This window comes from Parambassis ranga, chromosome 16 (genome assembly GCF_900634625.1).
Source record: "Parambassis ranga chromosome 16, fParRan2.1, whole genome shotgun sequence".
NCBI classification, from domain to species: domain Eukaryota; kingdom Metazoa; phylum Chordata; class Actinopteri; family Ambassidae; genus Parambassis; species Parambassis ranga.
In genome coordinates, this window is record NC_041036.1 from 15,963,643 (window position 1) to 15,982,127 (window position 18,485).

At 43.2% G+C, this 18,485-nt stretch overlaps 1 protein-coding gene across 2 annotated transcripts in view; it reads right to left on the bottom strand.

Moving 5' to 3' along the window:
- bcam (basal cell adhesion molecule (Lutheran blood group)) overlaps nucleotides 1-17,742 on the bottom strand; it is a 42,177-nt gene extending 24,435 nt beyond the window's left edge. For both annotated transcript variants that reach the window (XM_028425942.1, XM_028425941.1), the window contains exon 1: nucleotides 17,472-17,742. In XM_028425942.1, coding sequence (XP_028281743.1) covers nucleotides 17,472-17,535 — 64 coding nt within the window. In that variant the 5' untranslated portion in view covers nucleotides 17,536-17,742. The remainder of the gene's footprint in view (nucleotides 1-17,471) is intronic.
- Between the last annotated feature and the right edge of the window lie 743 nt (nucleotides 17,743-18,485).

Genomic DNA, 18,485 nt, shown 5'->3' on the forward strand with positions numbered 1-18,485 from the left:
GCTTTGTCTGCACTCTGTTTCTCTTTTGCATCCTTTTTTTACCATCTCTCTCCTCCTCATTCTCTTCGTAGGAGTGCTGAGTAGCACTCCGCTCATCTCATTTAGAAACAGCCCTCCCTTCACTTCTAATGAGCCTTCATTTTGGCAGAAGAGGGAGAAAAGCCAGAGAGGAACACCATTTCCAGTACTTCAGCTGACAGCAGCTCCCTCTTGAATTCCTCTTCTAATACTCACATGGGACCATACAAGAGGGCTGGAATAGGGAGAAAATGGTGGAACAAATGGATATCCACTCTCACTATTAGCCTCCATTATCTGCAAGCATCATTTCATAACTGGCGACTAACAGGGCTGCTGTGTATACTTTGTTCCCCTGTTGGATGTTCAGATGTGTGCCCGGGCCAGAGCAGGACACACAAATCTGGTGTGGACTGCTCAGAAACCAGAGAGAATTGCCCCTCTTTGTGCCCGAACTGAAATACGAGAACGCTCGCTGAATAAAGGGGGTCTTATAAAGGGGTGAGGGTGCTCCTTAGGGGGCCAGTCAGTCAGGCGTGACAAGGCAGTACCGCTGTAATGAGATAACAGGCCACTGGAGTACGCGTTGATTCATTCCTCCTTTATTTTCTTTCTCTACATCCCTTATCCCTTTTTGCTGTTTTCTTATCCATCCGTTGCTCCGTTTAAAAAAAAACAGGCCATCACGCTCAGCAGGCTGGTAAAGCCTGTGTGTTAGGGACAGATAGAGGGATAGACAGGAAGGGGTAAACCCCCTAGCAAGCCGACAGGGTGAAGGGGAAAGAAAAGGGCACAAGAGTGTGGAAATGAAAGCTTGAAAAGGAGTGTGTGTGGAAACATACTGAAGTGCATGGAAGTCGAGCACGAGAACAAAAAAAACCTGGCACACTTAAAGGACAGAGGAAAGGGAATAATCAAGAGACAGGCAGACAGGGTGCATACAGTACGGGTCACAGCCTCCAGACAGGCTGCGTAAAGCCTACAGCCACTCCTCAGCCATCACAAAATTACCCTTGCACCTGCCCTCCAGCCCTCCACTCTCCCCCTCCCCCTAACTCCTCCCGTCTTGGACAAACAGTCTTTATACAGTGTTGACAGTGGCAACACATAGTGGGAGGTTGAGAGATACTGGGATTTCAAGCTAAAAGGTGAACTCGTTCATTGTGTGCTAGGAATATATGACTTTCCTGCCAGTCACACAAAAGCCTCTGCTCTTTCCATGGCCTGTGATAATTCATTATCACCACTGACCACCATATCTCAGCTAAATCATAGATTTTCACTTATCTTTCTCAACCTTTCATACTCCATCAATGATTAATTTGTTTACAAAAGCATTTCACATCAGCCTTTTCTTATTTGGGCAGATTTATAGTTGTGATAGTGGGCCACGCAGAGCCATGATTTAATCTGAACAACACAAGCTGTTTCTCTGGCTGCACTATCAACACTTGCTGTCCCAACAGCATATAAACCCAGGATTTAAAACGGTCTGTCTAGCCCTAAATCTGCACTCTCCTGACTGGCATACCTCACACAGAGCAGACTCTTACACACACACACATACACACTGACTACCTTTTGATACCCCACCTCCCACCCTGTTCCTTCTCTCCTACCTACCACTACCCCCCCCCCCCCCCCCTTACCCCCCCACGGCCTCCCACTTTCTGTCTTTTTGCCTATTATGGTGGATTAACTTATAATGCTTGGATGAACTTCAGTAAGTGGGGGGGTACAAAGTCACACATCAGTACACACACAATCGCTGGCTTGCTGGCTGGCTGGCAGATATGGTCACAAGCCCACTGGCACAGACACATGGAGCCTTCTGGCCTTAAGATACATACAGGCACACACACATAAACCAACACACACATTTTCAGAAACCAGACTCCCATGCTGCAACAGAGAGAAAGGTGCAGAATCCAAACCAAAGCCTCCATTAATCCCTCTGATCCCTCAGAGATAGAATAATTCAGAGTTAATTACTATTCTCCTGCATTCTGCTCTTTCTTCCTCTTGATTTCTAAATCCACTAAACTACCTCTTTTCCTCCACGAGGCAACCGTTCCAATATGCTGTCTGCTCTAGGTCCTTCTTTGTTTCCTCATCCACATTTTTATTTGTTTTCCCCCATTGCTGCTCCTCGTGTGCCTTGGCAGACTCTTGTGCACAGAGTAAAATGAGAAGCAAATATGGTTATAAGCTCTCCCCCTCAATTTTCTTCTCTTTCTGACACACACACAAATACAGGTCTTGGCAGCAGCTGACACGCAGTCTGCCACCGAGGTTGTGTCTTTCTGGTTGGAGTTTGGAACCACAGTGAGTTTAATTAGAGTGGAGAGGGACCACATGGCTGGCTGACTGTAAGACTGGCTGAGAGGGTACTGGAAAGACCCTCTAACAACCAAACTGTTGAGATGTTCACAGCACAGCACACACCAGAATGCACACATAGCTAACCGCAACATATTTATAGATGTAGACACAGTAGCTGCAGGCTCGTTTGTATGCAGGCAGCATTTTCAAATATTTTTTCTGTCTCAGACTGAAGCCAACAGTGTTCTCATGCAGAGAGTTCATTATAAGAATGATAAAGTGACCTTGTAAAGCAGTTTAAAGCATCCTATATCACACTCTTATCGTTTGTGTCGCATGGTATTTTGTTGCGTGCGAAGTACAGGTTTTAAACAAGTGAGAGAAAACATGCATTTCCTCTAAGTAGTTTCTATTTTCTGCAGCGACACTTCAAGACAGGCAAGCAGATAACTTGCTGGAGAGAAGGAGATAGTGAGGGGCTAGCTCTCGCCCATACATGGGTACGGCAAGGCGACAGAAGAAAGCTGCGGTATGCACATACACACACCCAGTGAGCATATTTCAAATATAATTCAGCATATGGCCAGGGCAAGCACACATATTGTAACTGGAATGCAGATCACGTATTATGCACACATTTTGTTTTTAATGTAAACCCAGGGGAAGCTTGTGAACGCACACAAATACACATTTTAGTTAGCCGAACCCCGTCTGTGTTAACCTCACAGCATTCCTCTCTAATCTGCACCATAATGGCACACCTGTCTTGTCCCATCCTCTATTACCGCCACAGAAATACAGCAGGGGTTTTAAAATGGGGGTGGAGAGACGGACACACTACACATATTCATGAACAAACATCTGATCCATCCTGACTTATTGTTTCTTTATTTATGCATCTCCATATGAATCCTAATCCTCCCACACTTCTATTTTTCATAAGTTATGGCCTTTTTTAACAACAGGAGCAGTGGTTTGCTTTTGCTGCAGGGGGGCTGCATGTTACCACGGTAACAGACATAGAGGTTATTGTCATAGCTGGACAGGCACTATTAGTAAAAGTGGGATAGACTTGTAGTGAGAGCATTTTTTTCCAGGGGCAGGTCAGAGACTGGTTCAGCACAGGCCAGGGGGGCGAATAACTAAAACAGCAAGCAGGCAGGGTAGATAGGTAGGTCACATTATTATTGATTGCCAGACATTATGTGGACAACGGGGGAGTCCACAGAGACAGACGAATAAATTGTGGCTTGACATCAAAGTCAAGCTGCTGACACTGAGCCTGCAGGGGACAGAGGCTGCCCATGGCTGGATTAGAGGTGGACGGATACACGTAGGCATGCCATGCACAGAAACAAAAATAAACACACGATGAGAACACTCTCCACCAGTTACCTGATAAAATGAAAGTTGTAAAGACAGCTTGAAAATGAAACTGACGGTATGAAACAGAAGGAAACGTCAACCATGAATAATTTCAATTCTAAGCTCTGATTTTTTTACGAAGCCTTTTTTCTGACTAAGACACCAGCAATGTGTTACTCATTTACACATCAAGGCTCACCAGAGAATTTCAGGAGGTACATTATTCTAGCCCTCATAAAATTCCAATCTGCTACATTTTTTTCATGTCTATTAATGCTTCATTAAATTATTATTCATAGCTTGGATGATGGTGTGATTAGAAGAGAAATGGGAGACAACAGATGAAATAATTAGGGAAATGAAGTAATATTCAACATTCATTTTCATTTTAACTGGTTTCAGGCGCAATTGTCTGCAAGCACGCAGAGAATATATCTGACAGGAGACCAAAGCTTGAAAAGATAATCACATGACTGACCAACATGACAGGGCCACGCCTGGTGCAGGCCTTTCATCTGTGGGCATCAGGCCTGACTCAGAGGGCGGGACCTATCACTGTTTGCCAAGTGATTGACCGCCCTGTCTAGATGGCTATCAGGTAAGCTAACTGGAGCCTGCTGATAATATCTGGAATGTGTGAAACCTGAGAAAGACAAAACAACACACGTCTCAACTTGTGTAGTCCTGCAACTCCAGGAAATGGAACTTCGAGATACTGAGGGGGCTAAAGAAGGGCTGAAAGGAGGGGCAGGGTGCAGGTGAGGAATGAAGGGGTTCGCTGGATGAGACAGTGGTGTCTAAGACGAACAGGAGAACAGTGGGATATCACATCGTCACAGAGCATGAGGAAAGAAAAAAGACAAATGTGTGGAGAGCAATAAGGTAAAGAGGGTGAGAGAGGAAAAGGTTATATAGAGCAATATGATTGATAAAAGCCCCGTTCTTCTCCCCTACCAAGTCTTTGTATCACAGTACAGCCCAGAGGATGCAAAAGCAAATTCTGTGCCAGTTTCCTCTGCTCACTGCATGCCCATGTCCTGCTTCTCTGGAAAAAAAACAGGACTGAAATACAAACAATTCCTCCTCCTCCTTTCACAAACCCAAGGTCATACACTGCCATACAATGTTGTTTGCCTCCCATGAGATCTCATGCCAGATGGGCCAGTGACCCTTTAGGTTATGCTTCTTATTTCACCCACACACATACAAAGAGAATCATTCAACCTAATTAAAATTAAAATAAATACACACTTCTGCATAATCTGTGTTTCCCAGTGACATTTCATCAATGCAGGGGTCTCCTGATTATAGGTCACTGACGCCTTCCTCTTTTACTGGCCATTGAAAAACCAAGCGTATTTATGTTAAACAAGACAATAGAAAGGCATTGACACATGAGCTGTCATCTATAGAAAAGTCCAGTTCAGATTCATTCAATTCATTTCAATAAAATCAATTTTCACTCTAATTTAGGAAGCAAAACCTTTTTTTATCATCTCATAACGCTATAAAAAAAAATTGAGTCTCCTTCTACACAACATTATTCATCATTTAAATCAGTAGTGACGTACCAGTCAACAACACACCAAGATAAAACATATCCTTTACCCTTCTTGCAACATGCAGTGTTTTTGAAATGTATCTCTGCCTTTATTCTCATGCACACCATGTGCAGAGATACTGTATCAACAAAAACAATACATCTGTGAAGTTCAAATGAGTCAAGTGACGACACAGAGATAGAATGACCAGCAGAGTCAAAGATGACAGACGCAGATAGGAGCAGAAGGAGGGAAAAAAATGCACTCGCTAAATGTGGCAAAACTGGCAGAAAGACGCAAAGCTAGCTGCCAGCATACTGAGATCAAAGACAAAAAGGAGGCGTATGAAAGGAGCGTGTCAGGGTGTCCTTGTATCCTTCAGGCTACGGCATACCAGAGAGGCAGACAGTATGGAGAGTGATTTGTTCTCTTCTCTTTTATGAATATGGGTCCAGCAGAACAATAACGTCAATGAATACTCAATGTTTGACGTTTGACCAGAGAATCCTAATCAGTGTTGCTAGAATGTTTTATGCTTGTGTTTATATGCGTGAACAGAGTTGCCAGGCTTTAGCCAGAAAGCATATCTGAATAAGTAAATGAGTCTAGCTGTGGGTGTTTACAGAAGCAGATGGTCCAGGTGGGCGTTCTAAGTGCTGCTTGTTTAATATAATGGGGAAAATAAAACATCATATGGTGGTAAGTCAAGGATGTGTGTGTGTGTGTGTGTGTGTGTAAGGAAGTTTTGTAAGTTTGTAGGGGCGTTGAAGCTTAACTATCAGCACCTCTTCTAACTTGGCATCATCTCATTCACCTCCTCCATCTTCAAGAATCTGGTAATAATGCAGACTCTAAAACATGTGTAGGTAGGTAGAAGGCAGGAGAGCAGAGGGAGGTTCAGGAGGGAGGAGGAGGGGATTGGTAGAGGAGGTGAGGAGAGAAGGATGGGGTTAAACAGAGGGTAGTGGGCTAGAGACCATTATGAGCAAGATAAAGATAGAAAAGATAAAACTGCTCTGCGTTCTTCACATTTTTTGTCATTAAGGGGAAAATGTGTACTCCTATTTAACCAAAGTTCCAACAGAAAAAAAAGCACAAAGAAAAGAAAGAGTGGAAATGAAATGAATCCTGTGTATTACTGCACACCTGTGATCTTATGACCATGTTCATATCTGTCAGCCTGTGCTTTTCATTACAAGGATGGGGGGAAATAACACTGAGATAAAAGCAGACGTGACACTACTGAACTCGTTTCAATTAGATGAAGTCAAAGGCAGTATTGTTGCAGTGCTGGACCCCCCGTCAGCATTATTCATTTATTATTCATACAACTGTGTTCAAAATCACAGACCTGCTCATCTGAGATATTTTAAAAGATGACTTCATGAGCAGGATATTCAATTTACATTTCAAATGGTGTGCTTTTGTAAAGTTGAGGTTAGATTTTAAACACATTCTGCAGTTGGGTTGGGGGCCCTTGGGCTAATTTATGGTGCAGAGGGTAAGAGAGGGTGTTTGAGAGAGGATTGCAGTGGCAAGCAACAGCTTGTCTTTACAGGTATACGGCAGGAAGGAGAGGAATGACGGGTAAGAAGAGGAAGGAGGGGTGCTGCTGTCAAATCCTGGATGAAGTAAGAAGTAGTAAAGAAGTGCGACCTGGGGAACGTGTTGAGAGGTAATCCAAGTTGATGGACAGGAGATGTGGAAGCTGTCTGTCATCGGCAGAGTTTTGAAATTTTTCCATGACTTCAATGCTCTCCAAGCAGAAATGTAACCGGAGGATAGAAAAACCAACACTGCATCCCGATAATGAGCTGTGAACCACAGGCAGAGGTGGCAAGGAGACATATGGATGTAGCTGAAGTTTCAGCCATGTGGAAGTGGAGGCAGATGGGCTTGCAAGACCCTTTTGATTGGGGGACAATACGTTCCCAAGATTATATACATTTCACATACTATACCAGATGCTCACCACCTTCTGTTGTCATAAATCTCACCAACTGGTTGTTTCATGCATAACACTACACAAATAAGTTTCGACATATGGGAGGTTTTCCACACAAAAAAATGCACGACGTCTTAAATTAAATAGCAGCTACATGATCATTTACAAAGAATACATTTCCAAAGTCCAACTTCCATTGGCTAGTTAAAGCTGACAAACTGTTGCTGCTTTTCTGTCAAATCGGATTAAAACTGATTTGTATCTCAGTGACCTGATCACTGAGTGTGACGGTGCACACCACATGGACACAAATGTCATGCCAGGTAAGTGAGACCCCGTTGTGATTCCCAACTGGGAAGACCTTTGCTCCATGTCATTCCTCTGCTCTCTTTCCCCACATTTCCTTTTTGCCGATGCTGTTCCTGTCATATAAATGAACTGAAGAATAATGCTTTGGACGGCTGCATGAATAAAATATGAACATGCAAAAAACATAAAAATACATCAACACAGGCTTTGTGAAATTGTAGTAAGCACATTTCACTATTAATGGATTCATCAAGACAGTAAATGAAAGCTTAATCAATATCAAATGTGCAGACATTTTACTGACATAAAAATTAGCATTATTTGACCAAATCTTTTAGAGCAGAAATCAAAAAGGTAAAAACATGTTGGACTCATGGCTGAGAATGCCCTCAATGAACACAAAAGGAAAAAAAATTGAACGGTAGTTTCTGTGCCCGACAATGCTACTGGCATTACTGAACATGATTTCTGCAATGCAAACTCCTCTTCCCACCCACATGCATAATAACCTTATGAAAAACAACTGATAACAGCTTCTGTATTTATCTGATAATTTATTCCATTTTGGATTGTGCTACACCCGAAGCCAACAAACAGAAGCACTGCAGTGTATCAGCATTACTGGCTAATATGGTTTATGGGCAGACCCGTGGACCGAGCCTGGCTCAGTCTGATATGGCGGCTTGCTTCCACGGTCCAGAGCCAACCAGCCAATCGTTCTGATATTGTCTCATGTTTGTACTGAGGCTTTGGCTGCCCTCTGTGAGTCAACTGACTGATTATCCACTGCAGGGGCTCCGACCATGGTGGAAAACGAGAGCTACAAGAAATCCATGAAGTAAAAAGACCATCTGAAAGACCAGGGGTAGTAATATAGTGGTGAGAGGCGCGACTATGACTCAAGAGCAACTGAAAGGAAGAAACGAGGACAGAGCGAGTGAGGGGGCAGACAGTGTTTTGAGCAAACACACGCAACATGATCCTTAGTGTGTGACCATCCAGCTGTCTTCTCCTCTTTCTCAGTGCTTGCCACCATTTATCTTTGTCCTGCTAAACAAGCTAACAGTGCCTTGGGAGTCAGCAAAGAAAAAGAAGCACAGTGTGTGTGGGAGAACGATAAAGTGTTCAGTGAAGGACAGGAGGTGCTGTTCCGATACTTGGATACAATCAAAGCGAGAGAAAAAGGAACAGGTGTGTAGCCACAGGAGGACAAGCATGTCATTGTCTGGCTGGTGCCAGTGCAACCATAAGGCCGGCATCTACACAAACTGCCACTAGCATCGAGCATTTTACATTGACTATGAACTGAGACTTAGCATTAGCTCAGGATTACTGCTGCACGCAGAGCTTTGACTCTCTTTGCCCTGTCATGCCGATGGTGGGCTGGGCTTTGATGCTCAGCTGAACCGTTACACCAACTGCCCCTAAACCAGCGCCAAATAGACACACATACACACACCCACAAACAGATGGGGCGAGGTAGGGTGTGTGTGTGGGTGAGGGGCTACAGAAATGGGTGTAGGCAGTTGATAGTAGATTTTTGGCAAGTATTACCTTGGGCAGTTCATTGCCAAATGGAGAACAGGCTCTAACTCTGACAGCCTGGATCATATGCAACCAGCTGGTAAGCCAAGAGCCACAACCATGGCAGCCCGCTGACACAATGTTAACAGGCAAAGAAATAACCAACAATTTAGCACAGAGTGGGCAAACTGAAATTGTGCAGCTATGGTTGTGCAAAAAATACAGGAATTAAAAGAATCAAAAGAAAACGAGAGGCTTCAAGGTTCCCTTAACATACGGCCGGGTCCTCCTGCAAACCCACCTCTGTCCCATCACCAGCTGGTACTACCATTAATGTATGATTGGACACACACACACACCTATATATAACCTCTGTTAAGTCCGGATTCCAGGTTACGTTGGGGTTGCAGTAATGTTCACATGCTTCTAACAGCCTTGACGGGTGACGGGTGCCCACACACACAGCAAAGTCTGGTTCCACACCCAGCGCTCCCCTTTGTCACACATACTAAAGTGTTAGTGCAGTCAATGTGGTATGCATTCCAGACACACGTACAAATACCCAGACACCCTCATGCACACATACACACCTGGAAGTATGTACGTAGATCTACATGCGTGCAGGTATTCTCTCATGCATGCACAATCATACACACATAGTTTAAACATCAACAAGCACCACCTTTCATCAGGTTCTCCCTTTCACTGTGCCTCTGTGTGCTGCTCTCCTCTGCTCCCTTCACTCTTCACCTCCTCTCTTCTCCCTTTCCTTCCCTCTCTCCCTGTCTCTCACTCCTTCTCCTTGCTCTGAGTGTAATCAGCCCAGCATTAATACCTGCATTCCAACAGCCTACAGGAATGTCTTAACAATGTAGCATTGTTCAGGTGCAGAGGGAGACAGAGCTCACTGAAAAATACATAAAAAGACGCAGCAGTGAAAAAATCCTGCAGCTACAGCTTGTACGAGATGAACATATTTGAGAGGAATTCACTTGCACACAATGACCTCTAATAAGGACAATCTATGAAAGAGGGCATGTATCTAAGTTAAATGCACTCTCTCAAGGTGTACAATGACCCACTGCTCCATATTCATCAGTATTTTATTAACAACAAGTAATTATTTCAAGAGAAATCAAATGTTTTGCTTCAACCTGACTTATAACTGATTGTGGTATAGTGCATTGTGGGAAAATATTTGTATTAATATAATGATATTGATTTTCAGCCCTTAAGTAAAAGCTAAAGATAATGAAAAGCACTGAAACACTGAATGCTCCATCATCCTCCCCTCCCTCCCTTCCCCTGCCTATCTGCCTTTGTCAGGCCTTATTATTGAACATGTGTCCTCTCTGCCCCTGCCATTAACCAACCCCACCCTCACACACGGCACACACTGCACACAAAGCAAAGACACACACATGCACACAATATGCAGTGCTCACGCCGGGACAGCTAATTGACACGAAGAGTTGGTGCATCTTTCATCATTCTCTGCAGACACGAATCTCAAAATCTGTGTGTGTGTGTGTGTGTGTGTGTGTGTGTGTGATGTGAATAGTGAATGTGATCAAAGCAGGGTTCTCCAAGCTGTCTTTCCTAGACCACTCAGCCTCTCTGGAGACCCCTATGCTGCAGCCAAGAAAGACCAAATCTCATCATTCACAAGTAGTACAACATCAATGTATAGTCCATTCAGCCCACTTCCACTTAATCACTTAAAGTAAATTTAGACTTTAAGTTCATTCAGGCAAGGAAAAGAACGAAGATGCTCCGGAGTCAAAACATTGGAGTTTTAATTACTTTAGCCCTCAATAACAAGAAGCTAAATCAGTTAGGCACTCTGTAAGTCTTGCATTATCCTCACAATAACCATCCATCAGGTTTGTTGTACTGCAGATTGCACAGACATGTAATTGGGAATCATTTAGCCTGATGGAGTCATAACCCAATTGAATGTCATTGATTTTGGATTAAACACTCAAATGGACAAGCGTGTCCCCTTTTCTGCTAGACGTAGTCAAAAAATACTATGAAATGTGACTCCACTGAATGAAGAAACAATGGATGAACAACACAGGAGATTCAATTTTGAAACTGACTACCGAAAACAAATCTGACTGCCTTCTGCTGTTGCGGCAAACTGATGCAACTTTACAAACACTGTTACATGAACAGGAAGAGACTGGAAGTCAAACCCCTTCTGGCTTGATTAGTGTCATTAGCTGAACTGTCAGTCAAAAGAATAAAGATTACCTTCCTCTTACTCAAAGATTCACCAGGGATTTAAGACCCCCTGTTTCCACAGGCTCCTTCTGTTCAAGCTATTGTGATGTTTCAACAACACATGGTCAAGATGCATGTATTAAGGCCCTGGCAGGGATGACAGACAGATGATGGATGCAGTGTGAGACTAGATTAGGGGAGCAGAGAGACAGATGAGCCCAAGAGATGTAGAAGAGGAGGAAAAAACACAGTGATGATTTACAGAGATGGGCAAAAAGGAGGTTGTGGTAAAGACTGACAAGAGAATTCCACAGAGAAATGTAACTAACACAAAAAAAGAGACACACTAAAGTTAAGAACAGGATGTGACTTGTGTAGAATATTAACAGTCAGAGAGAGGTAACTTTACCTCTCTGCGCTTCCCTTTCAAAGTCAAGTTCACACAAGCAGAGGGGAGTAAAGGGAACTTAAATGCTGTGGTCGCTGTTTCAGTTTGGCTCCGGTAAGTAAAACCTCTATAAAACAAAGGCCAGTTATGTCCTCGGGCAAGCTACTTGACTCAGAGGCCCTGAAAGCCGACACTGGATCTGTTCGGCGATGATACTCTCAGGTAACATGGGGAGCCCCCTTTTCTCACACATACAGACATGAAGTCATAGAAAACATCCAACACAGAGAACCAAACACTTGCAAATACCACCTCTGAACCTTGAACACAAACACCTCCACAAGCCCCCCCCCCCCCCCTCCTCCTCCACCTCCTGCTCCTCCTCTTCCTTCCCAATGTAGAGGATTAATGTTCCCTCTCCTGCCTCCCATGGTCCCCCCGGCCCAGTTAAAGCAATAAGATCTCATTGTCAAACAGTGACCAGTCTCACTGGAGAGGTTAACCACTGCCGCTTAACCATTAACTAGATTAAAGTCAGAGGGGGCGCAGGAATGTTCTGACAGATAGAAAAGAGTGATTGGCAATGAAAAGTGACTTAAAGGGAAGAATAATCATTGTGGATATGGCCTACCTTCACAAAGTAAATTTGCCCTTATGCACACACATGTAAACACTATGTAGCCCAGTGAACTTTAAGTCACCCTTGTTTCCTGGTTATCATTATGTGATACTGATAAGGGAAGAAAGAAGAAATCCCTTGAGGCTCGACTGTCATGATTCTGAAACCCCTCCCTATGAGGCAACGCTTCCGGGGTCAAATGTGAATTCCAGTATCTGAACACAGTCATAAAAATGTGTCCCAGTAGTAGAGGAAGAGTACAGAGTAATTTTGAGGAAGCCTTTATTGAAATTCACATGAACGCACAAAGAACAAGCAAAGAACAAGCAAGTTAAATTAGGCGTGCCCTCATAGCACCAATTGTACATTTTTACTCTCTGCGTTCTTCACACCAGTCCAAACCAGTGGTGTGGAAAGACACAGGGTGGTAATGGAACCCTAGTGAGCGAGTGTGTGTGTGTGTGTGTGTGTGTGTGTCGGGGGGGTGTAACAGGGTTTTTTTAGAGGGATGCATTCAACAACTGCTGCTGAGGCAACTGTTGATGTCTGAAAAGCAACAGCTTGCGGGGCTCCCAGCGGACCCTGTGCCAGCCAACAGTCAGATGGAGGGTTTAGGGTTGGAGGGGCACAGGGGTTAGGATTTCTCCTCCATTGCCAGGAAAATGATCTCCTTGGCCACAGATCCAGGCTTCTCCATGAAATTCCCCATTCCTAATTGGTATTTCTCAAAACTGACGTAATCTACCCGTCTGATCTTTACTGCTGCCATGTCTGCCTTTGTCACTTTTGTTCATTTTATCCTCTACCCTCACATGCTATATTTGATAGATTGCAACAACTGGACAGGACTCAACTACAGTACTATAAATCAATTTCTTTGTCAGAAACACACCACCATATTTCTTTTCTTTTTTTATGACCAGATTTGTACATTGAGCTCAAGCCAGTCCTACTGCTTTGTCTATTCCTACATCAAACACACTGTGACAGGGGGTTTCATCTGTCTTTCTACAGCACTTCTACAGCACAATAAATTGGCAGCACTTAATGTCGTCTCCTGAAAGTGCTTTGTGAATTTTCAATTTTGCTACAACCCTGAATTACACCCCCACCCCCACACCCCCTACCTCGATTCCCATTACAAACACATATACAGGCAAGGACCTTCATATGCAGACATGGAGCCTCTTTTCAAGGCTGCATTTGAAATTACCGTTCACCATCAACTTCCTCCCCTGAGACAAGAACAACAAGACTACACAGTGGTGGCACAATAGTCAGCTATAATCATCTCTCATCCCATCCCTTGATCTCTTTCTGTCCGTCCCTTCCTCTCTGCTTCCTTCCTTCCCTCCCTACAACTCCCACTAATGGAAGGGCTGTACAACCTTAAAACAGCAGATCAAACCATAACAGCAAGTTTTTTTTTTCACTCTTCATATTAGAGCCAAAAGAAATTAGCCACAATATCACAATGGGTGGCAGCCACCTGTGCCACTTCCATGGATATAGTTGGAGTGAGGACGACATTATCATATATTTATGATTAACCACAGTTAATGTGTGCTCTAGAAAAGTAGAAACAATGAGTTGTCAACTATAGAACAGGATGTTCATTGTTATTTTAAAATCATCAATAGTTGTCATAAATCTGGTGTGGAATGGCTGTAGGGATGCAAACACATAAAGCAAACAGAGCAGCCCTCCCACTAAAACACAGTAGGTCATCTTCCTGGGGCTATGCAGGCTCGTTAACAGTGAGCCATGCACAGAAGCACAGTGGTTGGCGCTGACAAAGACAAGTTAAATCACAGCACTGCTCAAAAACAACTGGAAATACAGGGTAAAAGACAAGAGGATAGAGTAAGATGGGAACAAGGGGGGAGAAAAACACCTTTTGTTTATGTATGAGTACCTGTGGAACTCTGTGTGTGTATAATCACAGCTCTTTTGAAGTTCTTATAGGGATATAAGAGTTTTTAAAAAAAGGAGGATAATGTTGTCCATCGCTACTGTGAACCACATCATTCTTACTGACTTCACCAGGATTAACCACGTGCATGCAGTGTACCATCTGCTGATGTCTACTGTAGCAGGCTGACTGCCAACCTCATCAGTGACCTATCAAACTGCAGAAATCAAGTTAGATGTGTTATTCACTGCCAATAGTAAACACAAGCAGGCATGGTAAAATCCCTTTACTGAGCTCAGTGACTGCTATAAATTGATTTGAATGTGCCCCTTTTCTTTAACAACTACTGTTTAATTGGTGCCCAGTGATGGTTCAGCAGTCATATCCAGTCAAGCCACAAGAATGCAACCTGATTGTAAACAGACCCTGAGCTTTTCACCATAACACTACTTGTTGACGATACAATGAAAAGTGCATTGTTGCTGCTTGTTTGTACATGGATTACTGCATGTGAATTGTGGTCAGAGGTGGTGAGAAAGAGTGAGAAAGGAGGCACTTTTCCATTGAATTTCAAGAAATAACAAATACACACGTTACAGGACGAGCTCTAACGTGTCCACAGGAATGCCCCTCATTCCATCTGTGTGATTTACTCAGTGTCGCAGGTTTTTCCAAACACTATAATTACAGCCCCTCCATTCCGAGGCCCACTCCCCCAGAGACCTAAATGACAAGGAGGCAAGTATGTACGAGCTTTTGCAAAGCACCTACTATCAGCCCATCACTCACTATATGACTATAAGGTTTCCGCTGTTGCGTAACTCTAGTATAGTACACATTAGATATGAATCTCTGTTTTAATTGTGGTTGTGTGTACACAGAGTAAACTCTGGTATTCAAGACTGCAGACAAGCTCGATTGCATAAATCAACAAGTGCTTCAGGACATGCTATAAAACAAGACCTCTGGATTTCACCTGCTCAATGCTAAATGGCTCTTTTTCTGGCCTAATACCATAATAATTACTCATGGCTGCATGGGGTGAACTTTTGATGCTACACTGGCAGGGGGGACAGAAATTAAAAGTGAGGAAATGACTGTGGGAATTAAGGCGGCATTAGACAAAAAGGCTGACGCTACGTGTTAGAGGCTAACACCTTGAACTCAGCTGATGCTTGTCACAACAATTCTTTCCACCCATCGCAGATCACTTTGGAGTCTCTACAGTTAAGCTCAAACTCATCTCACCATTTGTCTCTTTGCCTTAATGTCACTTTGTTCTTTTTTTTTATCCCTGAAACCTAAAAAAAAAATTTAACTTGAAAAAAGTTAAAAAAATCAGAGCAGTCACACTGTGAGATATTGTTTATAAAATTAGGTTTGTGAATCACTATCAGTGTTAAAATAATAAAATACTAGCTGTACGATCAGGTTAAATATGTTTGTTTCCTTTTGATGCTTGTGCTGAGAAGAAATAGGCAACAACAAGTAAATACAGGCTTGCGTGTTAACAATCACTTTCAAAGGGCATCTTTTTCAAAATGAATCAACACTGCCACGGCATAGCTGACCAACCATGTTGTGATAAAATAATTATTTGACTTTGTGTTGCTGAAATAAACACATAAAGGGTGCTGTGAAAATGAAACATACAATGAGGTAACTGTATGGTAGCACACTTATAAGTGTTAGCTGTCCTCATCCTATAGCTCTGTGCTTGACTTACATTGCTTGATTGGAAGTTACAAGTGTGTGTGACAATTTTGTGAAAACCATTATTGTAAGACAAACTACACAACAGAGACAGGAGCAAAAGCAAACTTTTTCTTTGCAGAAAGGCTCATCCTTCATGAGCATGAGCATGAGCAGACCTCAAAGCAGCATTATCTGGGTGTGGTACAGTTATGATGGTGGGGGTAGTAGCGGTAAGCTCAGCACCTGGATCCAAACCTTAAATCAATGTTAAACAGCAGTGTGATGCTAATACACTACACCGTACTCATTAATTAGAGGGCACTTTTAACCTGTTTAAGCTTCCATGAAGGGCAGACGCAGCAACAACAACTGTCTCTATAAGACAGAGCGGATGGGAGGTTGTTGTAAAACCCTGAAGTCGGTCATGAGAAAGGAATGAAAAAAAGGAACTGATGTTTTTAATTTAATAAAATATTAGATAAAGGCTGTGCAGAATACAGTGTGACTTAGTGAAAGACAAGATTACTGATAGAGGGAGTCAACAGAGCCCCACCCTTCACCTCATCCTAGGCTGATTTCACATATTGGCTGCAGCACTTGTGTGAGAATATTAAATATCTAGAAATAACACCAGAATCACCATAGTCTCATTAACAGCACACCACAGAAGTTTGTTCACAGTGAGGTCAAACCATCTTTAAATAGTGTGTTTTGTTTACTTATTACAAACTTTTTCAAGAAGCTGCACTTAAATTGGCTTAGTATATCCGGCAGCACCCAGGGGTGCTGATCTAGCGTGAGGCGCACTGCCAACATAGGAGAGCAAAATCCCGCAGATCTGACATCAAAGCGCTGGAAACTGCACGGCAGCAGCAGCCAGACACACACGGCAGCACGGACGAGACGAGAACACGGGCTTCACAATAAAAGCTTCTGACTTCTTCCTCCAGGGGAAGAGATTTATTGGAGGGATTTAGAAAGATTATTAGTGGGTTTGCTTTGAAACTATGCTCTCGGACATAAATTCATAGTTTGTTTTTTTTACAATAAAACGGAGCTGTATGTTTTGAGTTGTGGCTTCATCATTAAGGTCCCGTGGTTTGTTTGGCTGTGGTGACTTGGCCAGAGGACGGTACCGCAGTCCAGGCTGCTACAGAAGTGCACGCAACTGAGACTCTGAGAATTTACAAAGATCCACCATTAACACTCAGAACATCCCGTCAGTAGATCGAGGCTGCGCAATCTGAGACCACTGCGGAATATTTCTCCACTTTAACAAAAAATCCGGTTCGACACAAGTTGACTTGACCGTGTTTCCACCTGCTATCTGTTTATTCTGACTCATGTAAAGCGGTTTACAGGTGCACAAGTATCTGCACAAACAAACAAACTAATTTGTTTCTAACTTGAAAAGGCGCGCCTGACTGCGGCGTGTGCAGACAGGTATGAGGTTTAGCGGACCTGTAAAACTCCGCGGGGGCAGAAAAAAAGTGCAAATTTACAGCCTGAAGGCACGAAAATCCAACCAGCACCGTGCTAACAGCGTGACAAAGTTAGTCCTATGGGAAAATGTTTTAAATTGAGCGGAAAGCGTGGGGGAGACGTACCTTGGATTGCCCAGAGGAGCAAGGTGCACAGGAGTGACGCGCGTCCAAACGTTATCCCGTCCATGGCTGCTGGAACTTTTTTCCGAGGAAAAGTATTCACTTTGGTTGTAGAGTGTGGAGATGTGGCACAGCAGCAAGTCTTTCTCTTCTTTCAATGCTCCAGTGCTTTTTGGACCTCTCTCTGCAAAAGAAGTGCCTCTCTCTCTCTCTCTCTCTCTCTCTCTCTCTCTCTCTCCTTCCCTCACACACACACACACACACACGGAGAAATCTGATGCTGGTGGCAGACTACTTGGTAGATATATTTGCACAAAGGTGACCCCCCCTCTCCCCCTCCCCCTGCCACACACAACCCCCTCCTCCCTCTCTCCTTCTCTCTCTCTCGCTCTCTCTCTCACTCACTCACAGTGAAAGACCTGCTTGACTAATCGCGTAGGTCTACAGGGGCCCGCAGGATTTTTTTCAGAAGGAGTTAAAAGTGATTTTATCATGAGGCTCACTGACTCATAGCAACTAAAAAAAACCTTTAGACAAAATAGCCAAGTTCGATAAACCCTCAGTGAAACCAGAAGTAATGTAGGTCATATTAAAGTTATAAGGATTTTGGATTGTTCTATAGTTTCTCCCCTATCACTAAATCTACATATATCTCAAACATAGTAATACATATTTTATATATGCATGTAGGGAAATGGCATTGCTCAGATTAGATAAACACATGGTTCCGGTGTTAGTAAAGCAAGTCTGGATAAATTATTTTGCACCTGGTAAATGAATTTAAAGTAAATAATTCAAATGTCTTGGACACACCTATAAACACTTTTCTTTAGAAACAAATTTCCTGTCCTGGTTGAGACCCCTAACCTGGACCATCCTTGTCTCAAATAATGAATTTCATTTTAAGAGCAACTGGAGGCCATTTCTTGGGAGTGGGTTAAGCTGTCTGTCATTGACAGACATACCATTCATTCCTAGACATGTAATCCTTTCTGAATCTGTTTGGGTGTTTACAGA